Raw genomic sequence first — 22,013 nt, forward strand, 5'->3', positions numbered from 1 at the left:
GGTGAGGAAGTAACTCGAAATGAAATGGCAAGTCCTTTTTTTGTAAGCTGAAACTAAGGATATTACAGAAAATTTGTAGAGTTAACCCCATTGCATGCTGCACGTCTTGGTCATCCTTTGATTATACAAAAATATTTAAACTACGTGAAAAGAAAATGCATATTAAGAAGGCTTTACTAACACTGTTAAGGTAAATTGCTGAAAGTTATAAACTGCCAAAAATAATGTTGACTGTACAGTGTTAATTTGTTTACTTGTTTCCAGGCATTATAACAGTCTGTAAATGCTTACGTGGCCACATATTTTATAAATAGGATCTTTACTCATTCATAACTCAGATGATGCGCATTTAATGAGCAGCAATTTAGTATTTTATATTTATATTGATTCTTGTGTGTGTCCTCAGGTCTTATTTACAAAGAATTAAAATTGTACAAATAAGTTAGAAAATGTTATTTCCTTTACATGATATTCAATTCTTTGTAGTGTCTAAATGTTTTGCAAACATGATTTATCTTCACAACCTCTTCTGTTATTTTCTCTATAGGTTTAGCACTAGGGACACAGAGATGAAGAGAGCAAACAAAGCTCCATTTCCTTTGCAAATATAATTTTAGCGCTATTTGCAAAATAATGTAGGGGTAGACTTAAAGTTGTGAGCAAATTCAGAACCTAACTTTGAAGGACATTTTAAATACGTATGCAAACTATGCCAATAAAAACAAGATAACCATATCGCACAGGCATTGAAATCTTGGCTTCAGCCTGTGCTACGTACCCTCGCTGAGAATGTGGTGATTAAGTCATCACATCGGAGGCCTAATCCTGAAGGGAATGCAGTTTCTCTTACACGTGGATAAAAAACATACAGTTGTTATTGGGTTTAGAATGTTTCTGTGTTGTGGGTAACAGCCTGTAAAGCTAGGACTGAAATAGGAAACGTACAGAAGTCAATTTTTGTAAGTTCTGAATTGTCCACTCTAACCAGTCCTAAGTTAAGCAATCACATCCTGCTATTTGTAAAATAAAAGAAGCCCAAGCAGCACTGCCTTGCTACAGCTACACTGAGAGATAGATAGAACAAAGAACTTAGAGTGAGCATAGAGACAAAAAATTCTAAAATTCCAATCCATTAAACAAATCTCAGACTTAATAAGTTTATTTGCATCTGTTTAGGTAAGACTTGTGAAAGTCATGCACAGCCACACACTTTTTGCTCATCAAAGAGCTAACTTTTACCAGTGATCACCTGTATGTTAGCGCCTGAGTTCCTGGTTTACATAAGGAAAAAATAACTATGTGTCAAAATCAATTGTCTGATTACTACCGATTTTTTTCAGAATTATAAATGTGCAATATTTGTGCATGATAAATACGTGCATTTGTGTGTCTCCATGTGCATACATGTGTTATTTATCCATGTAGCCCTCAGTCTGTTTATCTCAGGACTAATTACTGGAAGTTTTGAAAAGCTTTGTGCAATCAGTGTTTTTTATTCAATCTACTATGTAAGTGTTTCCTTCTTTCCCCTACAGAGGTAGAATTTCCATTCCAGTAAATGACAAATTACACTGGCCTTAGGCCAAGATTAGTAGGGCTGGAAGATCAGCTCAGCTCCCATGGTTCTAGGCTGGACATCACAGAAGGATTCTCACTGAACCTAAAGCTTTGATTGAGCCGCAAAATGTTCTGAGATGCTCTCATGAAGAAATAATTTTAGGTTGTTTGGTTCTTGAGTTAATGTCGCAGTTTACATCTGCAGGCTCTTCAGGAGAAGGTTTCCACAAACACAAACTAGGGTCTACTTTCTTCTCCTTGGAGGCCTAGAAGTGAATATTTTCAGGCTTGAAAAAGTTTCAGACCAAGAGGTAAACAAAGATTCAGAGGGCAAAGGAGAAAAGTGTATTTTATGAATCTAGGTGGCCTTTCATAGGAGTTTCATTGCAAAGAATAGATATGCATAGTACGTCAAAGTTATAACTACCCACGTTTCAAGAGAAGCAAAGTTTTATGTGGGGTTCTTTTAGGCTATTTAAAATACACACTTAAACATGCATTTCACCAAACATTCTGCACCTGCCAGAGGTGCAACTATGTAAGATAAAAAATACATGAACATATTGAATTGGTCTAATTGTCCCTTTGGTCTTTTCAGTTGGCTTTGTAATTGGCCTTTGTGTAAAAACTGAAAAGCTCCTGTAGGAGCTAGAACGTCTTAACAGGAGTAGTAGTTTGGTCTGGTATGGTATTTTCCAAAACGATCTGTTTTACAGGGTGTATGAAATACCTAATACCTGAGTTACAAAGGTGCTGGAATTGAAGTCAATAGGATCTGCAGGTGTTTATTCACTCTAAAAATGAAGCTAGAAATTGTAGCAAACAGGTACACCAGCAGGAATTCCATGACACTTCAAGCAGTTGATTGGCTTGAGCTCCACAGAGCAAATCAGAAGCTACAGCTCCCGAGTGACAGTCCTGAGATTCTTACCTGTTCCTTACCAAGAAAATATTGTAATTTATACAGATACATTTGTTTGTTCATTTTTTTCAAAAAAAAGGAGAAAAGTTAATATACACAAAAATAGGCATTTGCAGAGAGTGGAAGAATAAATGTATTTGGGGCTGGTCCTTTAAGCACAAACCTTTAGGTTCTGCATTGTGCTCCATTTAAAGAACCCAAATCCAACATATTTAATATATACAGTGGAACTTACATGAATGTTAGTCTAATGAACATGTAGTATAATATATAAGCAATGGAAAATAGCTTCTTAATGCATTTCTTCTTCTTCTAGTGACATTTAAAGCCAACAGCTGAATGACTTCTCTACTAATAGATGGTACCTGCAAAATTGAAGTGCCTGATGTGGATTAAAGGATTGATTGTCATAAACTGAGGAGAATAGAGTAGACATGTCACCTAAGAGTGATTGGTTTGTCATTCTTTCAGGAGTTCTGCAAGGGCACAAAACACCTGGAAGGCTGCCGAGTCTCTTCCTGCCCTCAGCTGACGGACGAAGCCGTGCGAGCGATGGCGTTTCACTGCCGCAGACTCACAGCCGTCAGCATCGCGGGGTGCCCAAAGGTTCGTGCGAGAAATGGGGTGAGAGCTCTGGGATTGCTATTGCAGAGAAGCACTTCGGATTTCATTCAGAACTTTGACCTGCTGGCATCTGTGTCTTGTCACAATTCTACAACATACCCAACTAATTTGGAAATCAGAGCTCAAGTTCAGCTGCCTTTCCGTGAGTTTTAGGTTCTGAGAGTTGGCTCTTGAGAGTGCTTGGCATTCTTCTGATGGTTGCAGCTACAATGTAAAGGTGTCTGCACTGGATCAGGTAAAGGTTTGTCTCTCTAGGGGTTGATATCTAGGGAAGGGTGAAGAGAGAGGGGCTTTTAGTGATACTTCTTGCAAATACTCTCTCAGCTTCTGGTGTTTTGGGTGCTTCCAAAGCATGGTGTCTTTGTTTCAACAACTCTTGGTATTTTCATGCTTTGTTTTTTTCCAGTGCTCTTTCTGAACCCAGGTAAAGCATAAACTGGGGCACAAGAACTTTATACCCATGGCTTTACATGGCAGGGCAGTGGCTACTTTGAAAATAGCAGTAGTGCCTAAAAGCTGATGCACCCAGAGATGTAAATTCATGCTTAATTATTTTGAAGATTATAAGCCCAAGAAAATAAAATTTATGAGGTCTTTGGGTAACTTATACCTATGGAAGGTAGTCTTCCTTAGGTTGTTCTTTACAGTCAGTTGAGAGAGGTGTTCTACAAAGCATCGGTCAGGGAACCTGCCCCCAGTTCTTGGAGAAGTCTCTGCTGACTGCCAGAAAGAGACTCAGAAAACTGGGCATCCAAGGGCTGTATGAATATTCCCTTAATGTCCAAGTTACTGTGAGAGTTTTGCTGAGTGCAATGTAGTGTATTCTGTTGAGTATGTATTTATTACCAATAAGACCGTGTGCAGTTGCAGCCACATTGAATTAATTCACATCCCTTTAGGAAAGCTGCTCACCTAACTTCCATTCAGGATGTCTACATATCTGAAAAAAATACAATTATTTCCAGCTATTAATGTATTTAGATTAAGATTCATCTATAGTGAAACTTAGTTCCTCTTTAAAATGAGGTCATACTGCAGCGTTTTTGCATCCTACATTTTCTGTGTAATTTATTTTTGATTGAAGTCCTGCATCTCAATTATCTTTTACTTGTATCAGAATGTGTGTTCCCTTTTGGGTTTATTGCTATTATGAAGGCATAAATCTTCTTCGCTGTACTTTCTGACTTAATACCTCTGGATTTTATGCATTTCATTATTTCTGTGCTTTTAATTATCTTCCTTAAGAGCAAAAACAAACACTTGATGCAATTTGAGAATAAGCATTCAAATGCAATTTCTACAATTCTGATTTGTTTTTTTTTTTTTTTTAAATTTCATAGATAAAATGTTGTAGCGTTGCTTCCATCACTATCAAGTGGGAATAGATGAAGTTTATTGCTACTTTTGGAAAGGTTCATCTTGAACTCTCCCTTAAAATTTCGTCACATTCATTGGACCAGTTTCCCTTTTTTTCCTGCTGCAGTGCCCATGTCCTCTTCCCTTCCACAACATCTGCACCCATCGCTTGTCCCTGCCATCCTCCTCTCCAGCTCCCACCTCCATAACCCATGACCGCCCTTCCAGCCCTGTGCACGGCCCTCGTGTCCTCTCATTCATTGCGGTGCCTCTACACCTCAGTCTTCTGGCCAGATGGCTTGAGGCGACCTGGCTGAGTAGTGAGCCAGCCCCGAATTATTTGTGTTCTGATCAGTTCATTAGATTTCCAAAAATGAGTTTCTCAGCCTCTGGGCCAAAGCCCACAGGCTGGTGTCTCAGATCTGCCAGGCCAAGGCAGTTGCTCTGTGTCTTACGTTAGCCCTTGGTTTGTATCTTACAGATACCTGCTGTACAGCATTAATTATTATGTATTCATCTCAATCTCCTGTATCCATTGCTTTTAGATAGATATCAAGCTATTTTCCCATAATGTTAGTAATAATAAAAAGTTGTGCATGGAGTTCTTCCCAAAGTAATTGTAGTTATGTACTTTTGCAAGCAGTCTTCTCTGCCATGGTTTCCACTACACCTTATAGACTAACACAGAAAACAAATCAACCAACCAAAACCAAACCAAATCACACCAAAACCAACAACGATAAAATCCCCCACACCACAAAAACAAAACAAAGGACAACAAAACCAAGCCAAAAACAAACCCACAAAACCAACCAACCAACCAAAAACCCAACCTGGAAACGCCCTATCAAATGGCAGTTGACACATTTAGGCTGCAAACTGTGAGTTTCCAATTATCAGAGCAATGACTTGTAAAACAGCATTCTGGGAAGGGAAATGGGCCAAGTGTTAAGGAATTTTAGGATGGCTTTTGATAAGGGAATGAGCTGGGTCATATTTTGTAGTTCCTTCAAATGGAACAAGAAGTAGTGACCCAGTAATCCCCTTCCAGTGCTTTGTTCCTAGAGGGTATCTTTTATTTAAACAGTTACAAAGCCAATCCATTAACTGCAAATACCCTACTATTTTCAGAAAAGAACATCAAGACTATTTCAAATAAACCTACACATTAGTTTACAAGTCCTTTTTTGACATGAATCCAGCTTGCAACTCCATAAAATGGGCTGGGTACACCTGTGGATGTTAAAACTAATGGGTCTTTCAAATCCTTTGGCAACATCTAGTATAAGTTGAGGGGATCCAGCTGCTAAGGAAGGAAATATTTTCCACTCAGAGGCTGTTTAAAAATGGTCAGGAGATTAAAGTAAGAATTAACCTGTTCCACAGCATATATGTTAATATGTCTGACCGTCATGTCCTGTAACATCAGCTATATTAAAAACAAACAAACAACAAAACAACATAGCAAGAGAACATGGACAAAATCAATAACGAAATACATGTCCATTAAGATTGTTTTGGCATGTGGTATTCAGGTTACTTTACAATTAGAAGAGCTTATCATTTTAATAATGTATACTGGAGCAAACTAATTGTCTTTGAACAAACCCCACCAGCTTCAGTGACAGTGTGGTGAGCCTCCCTGTCATGTTTCTGTACGCCTGGGACAGGGGCAAGTAAGACTGCAAATGCTGATACTACAAGATATTCAGCAGTGCAGTTCTGAGTTGTACTCAAGGAATGAGCCCGATTCAAGAGTAATTCTTATTTCATAGGAAAAATATGAATTTGCTGGGGGAAACATATCCTACACATGAAAAAATACAGCAAGACTTGAAAATAAATTTCTGGTGAAATGAATCAGCTATTTAAATAGCAAAGTTCTGAAGACACAATTCGATTATCAATGAATTCTGTACTTCAGTCCTCTAAAGGCAATTGGATTGAGTGTATGATGTAGATTTCTCTTAAACGCATCTGATACCGACTTCATAGTCAGCAATTTATTTTTATTTCAATAGGAATATAATCTATTTATTGATCTTTTAATCTACTTATTACTCTTTCAATCTATTTACTAATCTATTTACGATCTTAAGATTGAGCATGTAGCTAAATCTGGAATGCACAAGGCACAGAATTACCACTATATTCCATGAGGACTGTATCACAAGATAGATAGTGTGCTAATTTTCTGTTCCACAGCCCAAGGTCCCAGCTTCATCTTGCCTTCTTGTCCCTTTTCGATTCTCTTGAGATTGGCTGTTTAATGCAAGTGAAACCCTCGTCTCTCTTTCCACCTTCCCACTCCACTGATTTTAATCAAGTGTCTTCAAAAGGTCGTTAGTACATCCCCTCTTGATTTTTGGTCCTGACTGAACAAGGTAATTAAAGTATGTGCAGAATGTGTTCTTGACTGTTCCCGTTGAGGTCAGTGGAGTGATTAAGTAGCTCGCATGACTGCTTATGTACCTCGGAGACTCCACGTCTGATGTTTTTCCCAAATGTAACTTCTAGTGTTAATGGCAATGAATATCACTTTAGAAAAATGGAATTGTGATGTGGAGCTAAGCAGCTCTGCTTCAGAGCTAAAGGAAAACCTCTGTAAGTTAAAAAGGTCTTGGTTTGAGACACTCATTTGCAATAGAGAACTGAGATACAAAACTGATTTAGCTAAACTACAAGTGCAGCCTAACAGAGAAAACTATGCAATAGCAGGGGAGGCTAAAGGCTTCTGTGTGTTACATGCACAATTGTGAGGTTGGGAAAGTTACACTATTGTGCTTAGGTAAAAAAAAAATCCCACAATACTTTAGACAGTGCTGGAATCACAGGTAACTAATACCTAATATGCTCCTGATATTTAAGTGACAGTTCCTGTAGGGCCTCTTGCAGAGATTCAGGATTCCACTGTGCCAGGAACTTTACTTCCACAAAGTATTTTAAAACATAGTTTTCTCACAGATCAGAGACTAAAATTGTGCTTTGTGTTTTTTTTTTCTTTTCTTCCAACTGTTAAATAATGTATAATTGCTGCGTGTCTTGTTGTTTCATTTACAGATGACTGATAGCTGTATCCAATACTTGGCTGCCGCCTGCCATTACCTCCACTTCTTGGATGTCTCGGGTTGCATTCATCTCACTGACAAGGCACTGAAATGTCTTTGGAAAGGCTGTAAGCAACTCCAGATTCTCAAGATGCTGTACTGTAGAAACATTACCAAGTAAGTGGATATTTCTTAATCTTAATTCAGAGGTGTTTTTTCTTCATTGGCATCACATTGCCATGCTGGGTACATGGCCTGAGCCATCTTGCTCCTTCATCTAGGGGGTGTCCACATCAGTGCCTTCAGATTCCTGTGGGCTGCTGTGGGTATCCACATATTCTCGTGTCAGCCAGAAGTGAAGGGAAATAGGGACCCCGCTGTCTTTATGGCAGACAATGTCCTGTTAGGGAAATTCCTGCAGACACAGAATGTCACCTCGATGGCATGTGAGAACATGAGGCAGAAAACCAGACTGGGCCTAATGCTCTCAGCCATCGCGTTGTGTACTTGAGCTCAGGCCGATGGCTTGTGGGAGCCTGTTTCTCACTGACCACATGTCAGTGTGTGGCAGAAGCAGACCTGGCATTGATGTGGGCTTGTTCTCAGAATGCAGCATGGTTACAGGGCATGACTCAAGGTATCATAATCATAGTTTCATGAAATACAAATGAAACATATTTGTTATGGATCTACAATAAGAAAAAACAAGTCATCTACCGCAGTGCAATCCAGCTTCCCCACTGGTGGAAATGGACCCCTCCTCTTGATTCCCATGGCGTGTAAAAGCCAGACAGTTCTGGTCAGGTTTAGACATGATTTTTCAGCTGTGAGTCTTTGAGATGCAGATCTCATGTCTGTCATCCTCCCACGGGCGTTCAGAACATCACAGACCAGAACTGCACAGTGGCCAGACACACCAAAGAACCCCTTTGGAAAAGAACTACAGTTTAAGCATGATTGATATGTCTGGGTGTGTAACTTCATCAAACTTTCTGACTTCAGGAAGAGTAAGAAATATATAATACTATGTCATATAGAAAATATCCACAGGAGGAGAGCTCTAACCCCACTCTAACAGGACCACTGTAGATAGCACACTCCACGCTAAATCATTGCAGGGTTTAATAGTCACTTTAGAGACCACAAGACCAATGCAGATGCTTAATAACTCAAAAGATATTTCCAGTGTGTTTCATGCTTTCCAAACCCTCCTTGGTTTATTTCCCTCTATGTGTCTCACCACAAACAATTCCACTGTCACTGCTTTTATTTTCCTTACTTGTCTCAGATTTAGTTTTCTTACTGTCATCTCAGAACTTCCATCTCAAGATCTCTACTTCTAATTAAATACTTCTTCAACACGGAAAGTGTTTTGAAGGATTGGCATGCAAGAGTATGAATTGAAAAAAATTATTCTAAATGAACTACAGTGCTCATTCTGAACAAAAAAAAAAAGATATTTCAAATAAATTTCCTCATAACTTTCTGCTTTACAGTTTTTCTCATTTTAAGCCTCAAGAGATTTTCTTTTACCCCTGGATGACTGTTGTTGACTTGCTTTTTCTGTGATTTCATATCTTTGTTCAGAGCACCAAAGAGTGTGTCATCCCTTTCGGGCCCTGGTTGCTTATACATCTTCACACAGAAGTGAGATGTAATAGGAACAGAAATTTGGGTGTGTTCCAATTTATGTTGGGTGAGGAATGATCAAAGGGCTGGCCTGACGTCTCAGAAAACCATTTGCACTATTGCAGCCTTTGCGGGATGACCCAGGATTATGCCTGTGCCTCGGAGTCCCATATGCTATGGGTTCTCCAAACGTCTTGATTAAACTCTTCTGGCTCAGCCAAGGAATTTCCCAACCAGTTATTTTTACTGTAAAGAAAGCCCTGGAGACTCACAGATCTTTACAAAACAAAAAGCAGCCATGAGACACACATCTCCACCCAGTGTTATCTTTGCCCTTTTTCTGATTTTTAGAACAAGGCAAACTTTGCCGATTTTACTTTCTTGTGTCTGACTTTCTGGTATGTGACAGTGGATGTTCTTTTATTTCCTTTTCTTTGCCAGCCTCAGTCTCTAGCCATTTGCACCATACGCTCGGCGATAGGAAACTCCTACCCCATTGGAGTCTGGGACAAAATCTTTCAGGTAGACACGGAGACTAGTTCAGCAGTGAAGACAGTTTGCTCGCTCCTTCCAAGGGGTCTGAAGAGCCCCTAGAGCCAGGCAGGCTGCAGACCAGGCTCACCATGCCGAGCTCAAAGTAGCCTTTCAGTCAGACTCTAAAATTGCCATTAGATGGAATGCTATTCAGAAAATAAAAGGCACTTCATAGCTAGATTCAGGTAGATTCCACATCCCATGTCACACTTGCAAAAAATGTTGTTGTAGTTCAAGGCCAGTTTTGTGACACTGATAAAAAGCATTTGTTTTCTGCCAATAACTACATCAAAAGCACAGCAAAAGGATGGCACTGATGCTACACTGTTAGTCATCTTGCAGCAGATTTTCAGTAATGCCATCAAAAGCAATGATGGTACCGTTAATTACATGTCACAATGTATCTTTATAGAACTGTGTATTTCATTCGCAACCTGTATGTTTTTCAGTAATGAATAACAAGCAACAGATTGTCAGAAAAATGAACAACAGGGCCTCATTTTCTGTTTTCAGACTAACTCTTAAAACCTTATTCCTTACATTTTCATAGAATGTAGAGGAAAAGGCTGATTTCAGGTGTAATTTATGTTCTGCAGATGTGAAACTGACAGTTCAGAGACATTTAATTCCCTGTTTAAGGACATGGAAGAGGACATCTATGTAAAAATCAGATTAATCTGGAGAACTACACATGCTAATGTTCTCAGTTCTAAAGAAGCAATAGAAGAAATATGTTTTTAGTTTGAAGTTGCCCTACAAAAAACTATAAATCACGTATACTTCATTTTGCCAAAGGACTTCCACATTATTTATTATGAAATACTAAACAGTCCTAGGAGACATCTCTTACTAGACTGAGCCTTGCAAATATTGAGGCATATCTCTTGTATTGTGTCACATTCTTTTTCAAAGTTTTATTATTTTGACTGTTTCGTTAGATTAAAATAAAAACATATGGAGCCACAAAGTTCTTCAAGTTTCAGTCCAATGTAGCTTCATAGGAAACAGTTATGAGCAGAGCATATAAATTGTCCATTCTTTCCAGTATCAGGTGGCATTCATGATTATAATTGCCAACATACTAGCCTGGTTCCAGCTTTCTTAAATGTTAGAAGAAAAACCTGATATCTTACTGCATATTTCTGTATCCAGAGGCTAATGAACTTTCCATTAATCCTGTTTCTAAATGCCATAAAGAATCATAGATACTCTACCGTGGGAGTGTATGATACTGGTGCAATTGTTTCCTTCTACTAGAGGAAAAGCAAGCTAACTGCTTTTTAAAATGTGGCTTCTGTGGGAAAAGGTGGTATTGATTGTGATTCACTCAGGACTAATCCCAGAAGCAATGACACAGTGGCACCCTTAGAGAAGCACTTCCCTGTAAAACATTCTCCTCAAACTTCAAAACACAAGTTCTGTTCTAAGTCGGGTGCAGTGCTGAGGAAGGTGTTGCTCTCCAGCAACGCTTCTGGGTGCAAAATGAGAAAGGAAACCTGCCAGGGCCAGGAGAAGCCAACCAGCCTCGTGCTCGCACCAAACTGCTGCTCGGCTGGGACAGTTCGGCTCCACCAAAAGCTGCTCTTTGAGAGCAAATTAAATGCTTCCTTTATTTTTATCTTTTTCTTTGTCTGCACTAATATGAAACCAGTTAAATATCTTCTAAGTGCATGACTGCTCTGTCAACAAATGACTCATCGACAAATACTATTACGATTTTTGCCTTTTAAACAGGAATTCCATTGGGTCTTAACAGCTACAATACGTTTGACATATGGAGAACCTTCTGGTTTTGTTATTATTGTTGTGTTTTCTGATGGTTGCTGTTGGTTAGAGAAGATATTGCAAGATCTCTGTTTTCTTGAAAAGGCAGAATTTCTTAGGTCTCAAGGCAGGAAGGAGTTTGGAGTCCAACACACATGTAATCAGAAATGAAGACAGCCTACACAAGATTTGGTAAAGGACTAAGAATAATTACTATTAAGTTTTCTCTTGAAGAAGAAACAAAAATACCATAGTATTGTCTTCTGACTGACTGTAAATCGATATTCAGAAGTGACAGGGAGGCTCCTGGAGTGCCATGTTTCAACCATCATGTGTGCTCGAACTGGATGCCATAAAAAGATAGATACACTTACTGCAGCTGACAGAGCCGTCAGAATACTTTAGCTTTTATGTACTCTTATCACTTTGTGTAACCTGGAACATGCTTGCAGGATGCTTTCTGCTTTTCCCATTAGCTGCCTGCCTCCACTTGCCTCTTCGGCTTAATTTCTCCTGCATTTACACTAGAACCAGTTCTCCCACGTTTAAGTTTTTATTTTCCATGACTTTTCACTAGGTTGGTTTTTTTGTAACCTCAACTCAAAAAGTCTTTTTCAAAACCTCTGCTTTTTATTATGATGGGCCCAGTGAGACGTTTCCAAATTTTGGAATGGTTCAGGATTCAGATCATGATGCAGAGCTGTATTGCCCGGTGACCCCCTCTTAGTAAAGGGATTGAAACTTTGAGTAAAGATTCACTTATATATTCCAGTGCTGCTCAAGCCATGTGTTTGGGCCAGTACTTTTGTCTGACTTATACCAAGAGATATTTGCTTTGCCAAAGATAATTGTAATTATTTGCTAAAATACTTTTATTCATCAATGTACTCATTTAAGACACTATATAAATAAATAGGCAGGCTCTATCATAGTACAGTATATCTTAAATAAATGATCTGTTTTGCCATGTGTTGATGATTAATGAATGGCTGTTTCTGGCAAAGTAATCAACTGTAGCTCCAGGCATGGGACAGCATAAGTTTCCAGAAAAATAGTAACAACTCCCCTTATACATGCTTCAGACTGCCACCATACATCGCAGTTTCCATGAAAAACAGGAATTTGGACTTGGATGAGTTGACTTTTATTTTATAGCTTAGCACTTATAGCTCATATAAATTGCACAGACATTCCTCTGCGGCACAGGCCTCCCTAATATAAAAACAGATACAGCTTTGTGTTCGTGTGGTTCATAAAGCGTGTCAGTGTTAGATTAAAAAAATAAAATACCCTGCAGCAGCTGAAAAGGAGCCCTCCTTGCTTCATTAATTTTATCCCTTTTGCACCCCTCCCTGCTGTGGGGGTGCATTGCAGCTGTGCACATCGGCCTCTTCTGTAACCATCTTCAGCATTTTCACTTTGGGTAAAAAAATACTGTAGTAGCATTACTGGCAGGTAACAGACCCCTTTACTTTGGATTTTGTTTTTCTATTATTGCCTAGACGCCATACATTACGTCCTGTTACAGAGCAAGGCTGCCTGGCCGTGGCTGTGGCACAGGCCGGGGGCGCAGAGCTGGCGTGTCCCCAGCCGCACACGCTCGCTCAGCCCGCCGAGCTCTGGAGCCAGCGGTGGGGGAGGCCGGGGATCCACGCAGCCGGAGCGGGCTGGCGGCCAGCGCACAGGCACCCTGGAAAGAAAGAGACCTTCCGAAGGCAGAGAGTGGCGGGTTGAGTTTCTTCAGCTCAGGAAGGCACTGGAGGTTGGAAAAGAGGGAGGGGAGAGTTACTCTTCACTTCTTGTTAGGGTGTCTCCCTCAGCAGGCTTCATTTTCTTCTATTTCTGTATTGTTTGCTCTAGTGTGTTGATTTTGTGTTCCAGTGCTGCAAAGGGGCAGTGGCTACAAAATGCTGAGGGAGATCAGAGGGGTCATGGGAGGGTTTGAACACCATAGGACATTCTCTTCTGGATCAGCTGCAAAACAGCCTTGGGGCAAACTCAGGCCAGCGCAGGTAACATCAGAGCCGTTATGCTGCCCATTGTGTGTGCAATTCAGTTTTGGAATTAATACACTTTAAAGAGGTGGGTGACAGAAGATAACTACAAGTGGAAAGATCAGCCAAAAAGAAAGCAGGAGGTGTGCCAAGAAAGGGTAAAAATACTTGGAGGTGCCACAGAGACCGTTTGAAGAAAAATACAGAGAAAGGGACCTGCACAGCTACCATAGCCTTCACTCTGGAGATTCTGTGGTATCTCTTGATGTAACTGGTATATTTATCTTGTTTGGTGTTTTCTTCAAAGCACAATGCTCAGTCCCAGAGATCTGTGTTTTAGTCAAGACAGTCACTGACACTAAAGCAAGTACAGGTGAGGGCCACCAAGACCATTAAAGGGCTGGAGCAGCCGGTGTGCAGAGAGGCTGCAAGGACTGCTTGGCTCAGCCACAAGACAAGAGTGCTGTCTGAAACTCTGACAGAGGACACAGAAGAGAAGACACAGCCAGACTTCTCCAAGGTGCACTGACAGGACACATGGCACATGTAAAGTTCCGCTTATATACAAGGGAACTGTTTTGTAATCAGGAGGCTAGTCAAACACTTGAACAGGATCCCAGAGAGGCTGTGCAACCCCCATCCCTAGGGATGGTCAGAGCTCAGCTGGCAAAGCCATGACCCACCTGGTCTAGTTGGATCCATTCAGAGCAAGATCAGGATTAAATGATCTTCAGAGGCCCCTTCTATGACTCTATGGCCTAACCAATCCTCTTTTAGTTTCCACAACACCTCTTCTAATATTGATAGCTTCAGTTAAAACAAGGAACATTTGCTCATTAAACAGCTTTTAGTGTTCTTTGTAGAAACAGCCTCTGCAATGTTGTTTTTATTCCTCCTGTCATTTTTCTTGTAACTGTCATTGCAGACAAGCTGTCTTGAAATACACAGCCAAACTGGAGAAACAAGAACATAACGATGCTGACCCTCCCTCCTGGCTTGGATATGACCGGGATGGTAACATACTCACCTTCACCATGGAACACACATCAGAGCCTGAACAAACAAATTCTTCAAAATGAAAAATGAAATTGCACAACATCATCTACAATTCAAAGGCTTTCCACTAGACCATGGAAAGAACACTATTTTTTCTTAAAACTAATCATACTTTAATAAAAGGCCTTTTGTTGAGTTAGCAAGGAAGCAATGCGAATCGCTCTTGCAGGACTGTGTATGCCTTCAAACAAGACAGCCGCGCTGACACAACATTGCCAACTTTCTGATGTTGGTTCAAGCTGTCTTCATCTTTCAATAATGAGAAGTTTTTGTAGTCCCATGCAGAGTAAGCGATAAATAAATCTCTGTGTGTTTGGGGTTCTTGTTTGTCATTAAGGTTCTCTCCAGGACATTAACACTCTGACTTCCCACAGAACTTTGCACTTGACTCTGCTGGTACTCATCAAATGCAGCAATAAAGAACAGTGAGTAGGTAGTGAGAACTAAGTCCTTATACACAACTATACGATACACATTTAAGCCCAGTTCTCTACTTATTAACAGTCACTCCTGCACCCGGAGCCCTAATTCTCACAAAAGCCTCCCAGGCTGAGTTCAACTCTAAGCCAGCTGATGTTTCCATTTGCAGATCTGAAGCACGGGCTGGCTGGCAGCTGCCACAGCCAGCAGAACAAAATAGAAAGGGGCACAGATGAGGAAAGTGTTACAGGATACATTTTCTCCAGTTAAGGAAAACATCTTCTCATCAAATGGACAAAAAAAAAAAAAAAGAGTACATGGATTTACCCCTCACTTCTATTTTTCTCTAGATGAGGAAAGATTTAAGTTTCACCTTGTTATAGCAGAATAAGACATTACTCAAATGCCTTTGGGGAAACTCCCAAAGATTTGTCTCTCTTCAGCTCATTCTTAACCTTTATGTCTAAATTTTGTTTAGCTGGTCTCGACATCTATTAAAGTGGAAAGAATATAAACAGAGTAGGTTTAGTGCTAGCACCATTTTTCTGATGGCTTATTTAACTTCTTTAAGCAAATAACTACCAATCCTAATGTTTAATTCCAGCTAAGTTTAGAATATGAGGTGCTTCTTTCACTTCACTTGCAGCAGTGCAAAGGAATCATTAGTTTCAAAAATTTTTCAGAAAATCTAAAACCGTGACATGTTTATTAATTTTGTATCTTTTAACAGTAGTAGTATAGTAATTACTAATAACTAGCAATATTATATTGCTTTTACTAATAGTATTACTAATGTTTTATATATGTATTTTTGGTATAAACAGTAACGTAATTTGCCATCTACATCAGTGCCCACCTCATCCAAACAGTACTCACAACAGCAAACAGAATGGGGAGGTTTTAACCTGAATTATAGTAACAATGCTGCCCTTGCCCACTGAAGTCCATTAGCCAGGGGCAATTGTACCTCTTGGGGAATATTATGGGAAAGGAGAAGTTCAATTCGTAACGTAGCATTATGATTTAAAGTACTAACACACACATACACGACTTCAAACCTGAGCTGAGATGCTGAACCCTTCTTTGTCAGTCTCCATCCACTCAGTTGGCAAGAATTCTTATGTTTCAGTTTCAAACCACAAATTTCAGTACTTCTTTTATAAGGTGCCATGTATGTGTATGGAAATGCTTTTAAAAGCTCCATTTACTGCGTGTTTACATTACAGTAACACAAAATCCTCCATAAAACTCGCACGTGCCCTTGTGCAGGGTGTACATGCTTCCCTCACCTCCCTCCTCTGCCTCAAAGAGCTCACGGTTCTGTCGTGCAAGGCTGACAGTCACTGGAAATGTAGCAAATAAACAGATTCCAGTTCTCATTTACTAGGCAAATACTTCCACTCTTTGGCAGCTTTTACTTTAGGGCAATGTTCACATGGACTCTTACCTGAAGTCCAGTTGGTGGAGTGTTCCTGCTTGAAACCAGCCAGATCCATTGCACTTTGGAGTATTTACTTTAAAAGTTTTTATTTGCAGACAAACAGCAGTAGGCAGAGCTAGGGTACTTATTTCTATCCTAAAATAAGTGGTTCAGGATGACACAAGAAGTTCTGTCATTTCATGTAATTAGTTTCACAGGTACAGTGCCCATTGACAAGGCAGAAACTGCTCAGGAGTCAAACACCAAATGAAAAGACCAAGTCAGAACTAGGGTTCTGAAAGTGGTTTTATCCTGTCCACAACACAAATCATTTGGTTGAAGAAAATTCTCTGCATTTGGCATGAACCCGTAGAATTCCCACAGTACTAAGACATTTAATTTAAAATATTTTATATCTTGCAAAGCATGTCATCTCTGAAGTAAGTTCTCATATTTTCAAATACAAGACATTGAAAATGATTTTTAGTTTTAAATGGCAACTCCAAACTCTTGTTAGAAAGTTACCAGTTTTTAAATGGTAATGGATCAAGTTATACAAATTCTGAATACGTAAGATCTTGTCATTCTTAAAAGGCACTAAGAGTAAACCAGACCTGTTAAGCATCAGCTGCTGGGTTGGGCAAATCTTGGGTTAAAACACCCTCATTTTTAATATTGTTTCTCTTATATTAAGAATATACATCAATAAAGTTCATAATTTTAGAGAAATGTTCCTTTACAATTTCTTGATTTAATCTCTTTGGCCTACTTCACCTTTAAGAACTCTTCAGCTTGACAGACTCGATCCAGCTTTGGCTTTTAAGACACACTTTGCCTTTTTGTGTGTCAGCCTTAATCCATTTGTCCATTTCATTCCTTTGATTCATGTGACCTGGAAAACAGTAAACACATCTTCATATTGCCATTTTTTTCACACTCCCTGGAAATACTTATATAAATTCTACCAAATAAAAGGCTTATACTTTTAAACAGGGGCTGCTGACAATCTGACAATTCATTCTTGATAGTTTTTTGTATTAATCTGATTTCTCATAATATGTTATTGCAATAAAGTTGTGGTATTTATTATATAGTACTGTATTTTTATTATGGGCTAGCAAATACATCTACATTAGACATGAATCTGGCTAAGTAATTTGAAAAGTTTTCATCTTATTGTAGGTAAGACCCAATTTTCCAGATGACCAAACGTGTTGCTGCTCTTATGGCTTTCTTATGATTATGGCTTAATAAAACCCACCCCGAGATGTCTGTCGTCTTACATGTTTCACATAAACTCAGTATGTGTGGTCACGCTCTGAAAAGCGAACTGTAACACAGACAAAAGAAAAAGTTCAACTTACCCTCATTTTACAATTAAGAAACTGTGGCCAAGAAAGACTAAACGATCTTCCAAATTTATACAGAAGATTTATGACCAAATTGGGAATTAAACTGTGATCTTTTAAGTCCTTTATCACAAGATCAACCGTCACTTCAGTTTATCTTCACAAAATATCTTTTATTATTAGTTTAGCATTCCTGTGACTGAGTTCTAAGTTTAGAACTAATTTGAGCCTGGAATAGCATGAGGGGGGATGGCAGGGCAGCAGATCCTGAAGCAACTTTGCAAACATGCTCTGCTCTGACCTGTAACACAGCTGAAGTTCAATTTTGGCCATGTCAAAACCAGTGGCGAAACTCCAACTGACATCACTGCCTCACTTTCCACAACTCGAGCCCACGTGCCAAACTTTTCAATAGCGTTTCAGCGCTCTGGTACTTCTAAGTGAGATTAATGTAAGGTTATGGGCCAAACCCCATCAGTTCAGCAGCAGGCTGAGGTTCTGTTCAGAGGTACAGGATTTCCAGGGGAGTCCAAAACTGACAGAGTTCTCTCACTGAATGAAGAGATGTTTCAGTGTCCTTTGCAATCAGGCTACAAGGTGCCTTCAGAGATCTCTGTGTGGATGTCCCAGCACAATTTCTGCACTTGTGATTGCTCCAGGCAGCAGCCGTCTCAACTACACTCCATCTCCACATCATTCCTACTGTAAGGCAGAACCCACAGTTCTAATTATGGACTTAAATCTATGATGACCATCACAAAGTTGGACAATGTGTTGTATGTGAAATCTGTTAAAATCTGGAACTTCGCTTCCTCAGAAAGCTTTCCTGAATCATCAACTTGCAATAGTATTGTACCAGAGAACACAGAACAGAAAACAAAAAACTTTTAAGTAGAGGTAGCCCTCAAAACATTAGGTCAGCCTGAATTTTACACAGGAAATAGCCTCCAGGTGACAATAAATGAACCAACAAAGAAGTGTAAAGGAAAATTTCACTTGATCCCTTAACAGAGTTGTATAGCACTGAAAATACAGTGCTTTTTTTGTTTCCTAAAGAGATAGGACACAAATGTAGGCCAGAGTTATATTTTCATAAAGTGCACATTGGAGTGCTTAGTCCCAGTTCCTCCTCTCTCATGTTTTTGTCACTGTGGCTTGTTCTTCTGCACAAGGAACAAACACTGAAGCACACAATCAGCCCTGTAAATGAACAATTTCAGGCACTGCTTACACCCCGCTACACTTTTGCTAAAGAGTGAAAGAGTAGTTTTGAAGAAACACAGAAAAACTAACAAGACCTGCTTTAAAATGCAGTTGTTTTCTGAGCTCTGTTTCTCATTTTGCATATGCTATGTGAACTTCGAAAAGTGTTTTGTTTCTTATGCTTCTTTTGGAGATTTGCCTGGGAAGGGAATGCAGAAAATATCAAACTGCCTGCAGGAAAGCGTCAAGTTCCACTCCCCAGGGATGGGGATCTTCAAACCATTTTAAATTTATTAAGCCTATCGCTGGTAGCAGGTTCAAATCAAACTTAAGATATTTAAATAGCTTTGGGTATGAGGTGCTAATCAAGCACCAAGGTTTAGTTGGAGACCTTTTGATGACAGTCTGGTCTTAACTGTACTCCCAGCCTGTACTCTGAATACTGTGGGAACATGACTGGATTTTGAGGATGACTTTGCTAGTGTGATTAAATCAGAAAAGCAAATGGTCTGTTGGATTGAGAATAAGGAAGGGTGGTGGGGTTGAAGATTTAATTTTCAGTGCAAACCCCACCAGTCAAGAGGAGACAGGTGCACCAGTATGCTGAGTGGCCGCTTTTTCAATTTAACCCCCAGGAGAAAGGTTTTTCTTCCCCATGTGTGTCTAACAGCAGAAAACACCTTTGCAGAACATTATGCAGTGAAGTACTGACTGTTTAACGTCCCCAGGCTCCAGAAAGCAAGTGAACAGAGTGCTCTATTCTATCATAAAACACACAGAGATGAACATATTTTAAATGTTTTTCACCAGTATTGGTAAGACTGTGGTATCTCTCAAAAAGTCTCTGAATAGCTTGAGTTAAATGCAAGCTGGAACCCATAAAAATCTGTAGGATAGTATCTCATCTAATGTGTTTTCTATAAAAATTGGATGAACTTTCCATTTGACTCAAAGGAATGTAATCTCTTCCAGATACAACCTGGGTCTGTCTTTGTTTATTTAAGATACTACTTAAGGATCAAGGCTTCACAGAGGGACAGTGTTTAGAGGGACACTCTAAAACTAAGCTCTTCCCACTCAGTTCTAGTGGCAAAGAGTCAAAAATTGTTTCTAGGAAAGAAGGAAAGTTTTGAAGCAGTGCCTTGAGAACAGAGACAACGGGGAGGGACAGAGCAGTGGACAATGTTACTCCTGGGATCAGAACCCTAACTCTGAATGTGAGAGCCCCAAGTCAGCCGTGCCGGGGGAGAAGGAACACTGCTCTGCTCCGCCAGCTGTGAGCTTTCAGCAGGAACTGAAGTCTGAGCAGGCTGCTGCAGCACAAGCTCTTGCACTTATCTCCCTTTTGAAGGCAAGTTGCTTGCCTCACATTATTCACTGCCCCTTCAGCTGTGTTTTTATTTAACCCTGGAGCTCCATGCAGCTAAAACCACAGAAATTACCTTAAAGTAAACAATCTAGAATTTCTGATAACAAAAGGAGTTAAACGCATCTGTGAAGCATACGCAGTACAGGAGACTCATGCAGTCAGCTCCTTCCTTTCCCACTGGCTTTGCAGCAATCCTCCAGGGCACATCCACAGCACCTCAGCGGCTGCTCTCCCCATACTACTGGATGAGGAGCCATTCTGTGAGCAGTGAGAAACAAATTATCCCTGAAGGACATGGACACAGGAAGCATCTGCCTAAACCCCCTATGTTCCAGATGGGAATCCAGATCTAACCTCTGGCAGATATGAAAGCCTTATTCCAGTGCATGCCTGAGTGAATGATTGTTTTAAGGGGAAAGGTGCTTCTTGCCACAATCTACTGGAGAAACCAACCAGCACAAAGACTTAAGTTATTAAGAGAAACCCAGAAAGTCAGAGATAGAACAGTGGTACCAACGCCCACCTTTTCAAGGGAATCTGATAAGTAAACAAGCTGATTCTCTCCAGAGTCACACAAGCAGAGGCCATCTAAGGAGTTTCTAGTGATTAAAAGAATAATTGGATGCCAGATCTGTAGGGTAGAGATAACATCTACCTGCAAACTTTCACAGGAGAAAAGAGGTGAGAGAAGACAACTGTTGATTCCTCTGTATAGCCAGGATAGACATCTGTGGGAAGGGATAAGGCAACATGAGAGTCCTATTGCCCATGTGCATGGTCTCAAGAAGTCATGGCTCCGAGAGGAACACCGTTCAGATGCGGCTCAGCAAAGCTCTGGTGCTGTAGATGGGGTGGGATTAGTACCAAAAGGTCAAAATCCTGTTAACTGCTGCAACTGTTGTTACGCTGGATGACACAGGGAGAAAGCATGTCTCCGCTTGGGAGAAGACAATCATTCCCAAGAAGAATGACTGTAAGAGGACAGAAAAATACAAAGAGGTTTGTTTACTAAATTGAGAAAGAAAGAACAGGGACACACAATAAGCTACAAACACCCATGGCCTCTGAGGAACACCTGTGACACTGTGGGACTTGTACCAACAAAACTCACACACATGCTGAAAACCAGATGTAGTAAGTGACTGCCAAAGTTAAAAGCTCACGGGGCACCAAGCAGATGGATGGCATCAGGTCAAAGATTTCCACTGGATATGAACTTGGTGCTAGAACTGGAGCCAGGAATGGAGAAAGATCTGGAATCAGATGAGTCCCTGGTACCACTGAGAGATGAAAGAATTACATGGTTTAAAGAAAGAGGTTATATTGCAGACAACTAGATTTGGACATTGGCACCATCAGCTACAAAGATCCAAAGAAAACCTCTGAATGATTTTAAAACTTTTTCCAGCAAGCTTACAGCTGTCAACACACAGGCTGGCAATGCAAGTGGGCAGGAGTGTGCCCACCTGTTACATTCATTTAGTCCCCAAATTCATCCACCCACATGCCTCATAACCTTCCTCTGAGTTACTCTGGAGTGGGTGGGAGCAGATGGCCACATCAGCTAAGGACAAGAGAAAACAGGTCTGAAAGCACCTCCTGAAGATGCACTGCATCAACCCCATGTGCCTGCCTGGGCTGTTCTGCCCTGTCCGCAGTATCGACAGTCCTATGGCTTCACCAGACAAGTTCATCTTACTATATAGCTAAGTTTTCTTTACCATAAGATCAAATCATAATTTCTAGTCCTACCACCAGTGGACAGAGAA

General features: G+C 40.2%; 2 protein-coding genes across 9 annotated transcripts in view; one reads left to right on the plus strand and one right to left on the minus strand.

Moving 5' to 3' along the window:
* Nucleotides 1-22,013, plus strand: part of FBXL13 (F-box and leucine rich repeat protein 13) — a 97,605-nt gene that overhangs the window by 71,470 nt on the left and 4,122 nt on the right. For 6 of the 8 annotated variants that reach the window (XM_065049137.1, XM_065049139.1, XM_021296025.2 and 3 more), the window contains 3 exons: nt 2,951-3,085; nt 7,520-7,683; nt 14,353-14,804. In XM_065049137.1, the coding sequence (XP_064905209.1) occupies nt 2,951-3,085; nt 7,520-7,683; nt 14,353-14,506 (453 nt within the window). In that variant the 3' untranslated portion in view covers nt 14,507-14,804. Of the gene's footprint in view, nt 1-2,950; nt 3,086-7,519; nt 7,684-14,352; nt 15,579-22,013 lie in introns of those variants that run through there. The other 2 variants (XM_065049141.1, XM_065049140.1) reach the window with 2 other exon arrangements.
* FAM185A (family with sequence similarity 185 member A) overlaps nt 16,414-22,013 on the minus strand; it is a 37,208-nt gene continuing 31,608 nt past the window's right edge. Inside the window, exon 8 of the mRNA XM_065049156.1 lies at nt 16,414-17,215. Within this exon, the coding sequence (XP_064905228.1) occupies nt 17,100-17,215 (116 nt within the window). The 3' untranslated portion in view covers nt 16,414-17,099. The remainder of the gene's footprint in view (nt 17,216-22,013) is intronic.

Source organism: Columba livia, chromosome 1 (assembly GCF_036013475.1).
Source record: "Columba livia isolate bColLiv1 breed racing homer chromosome 1, bColLiv1.pat.W.v2, whole genome shotgun sequence".
NCBI lineage: Eukaryota > Metazoa > Chordata > Aves > Columbiformes > Columbidae > Columba > Columba livia.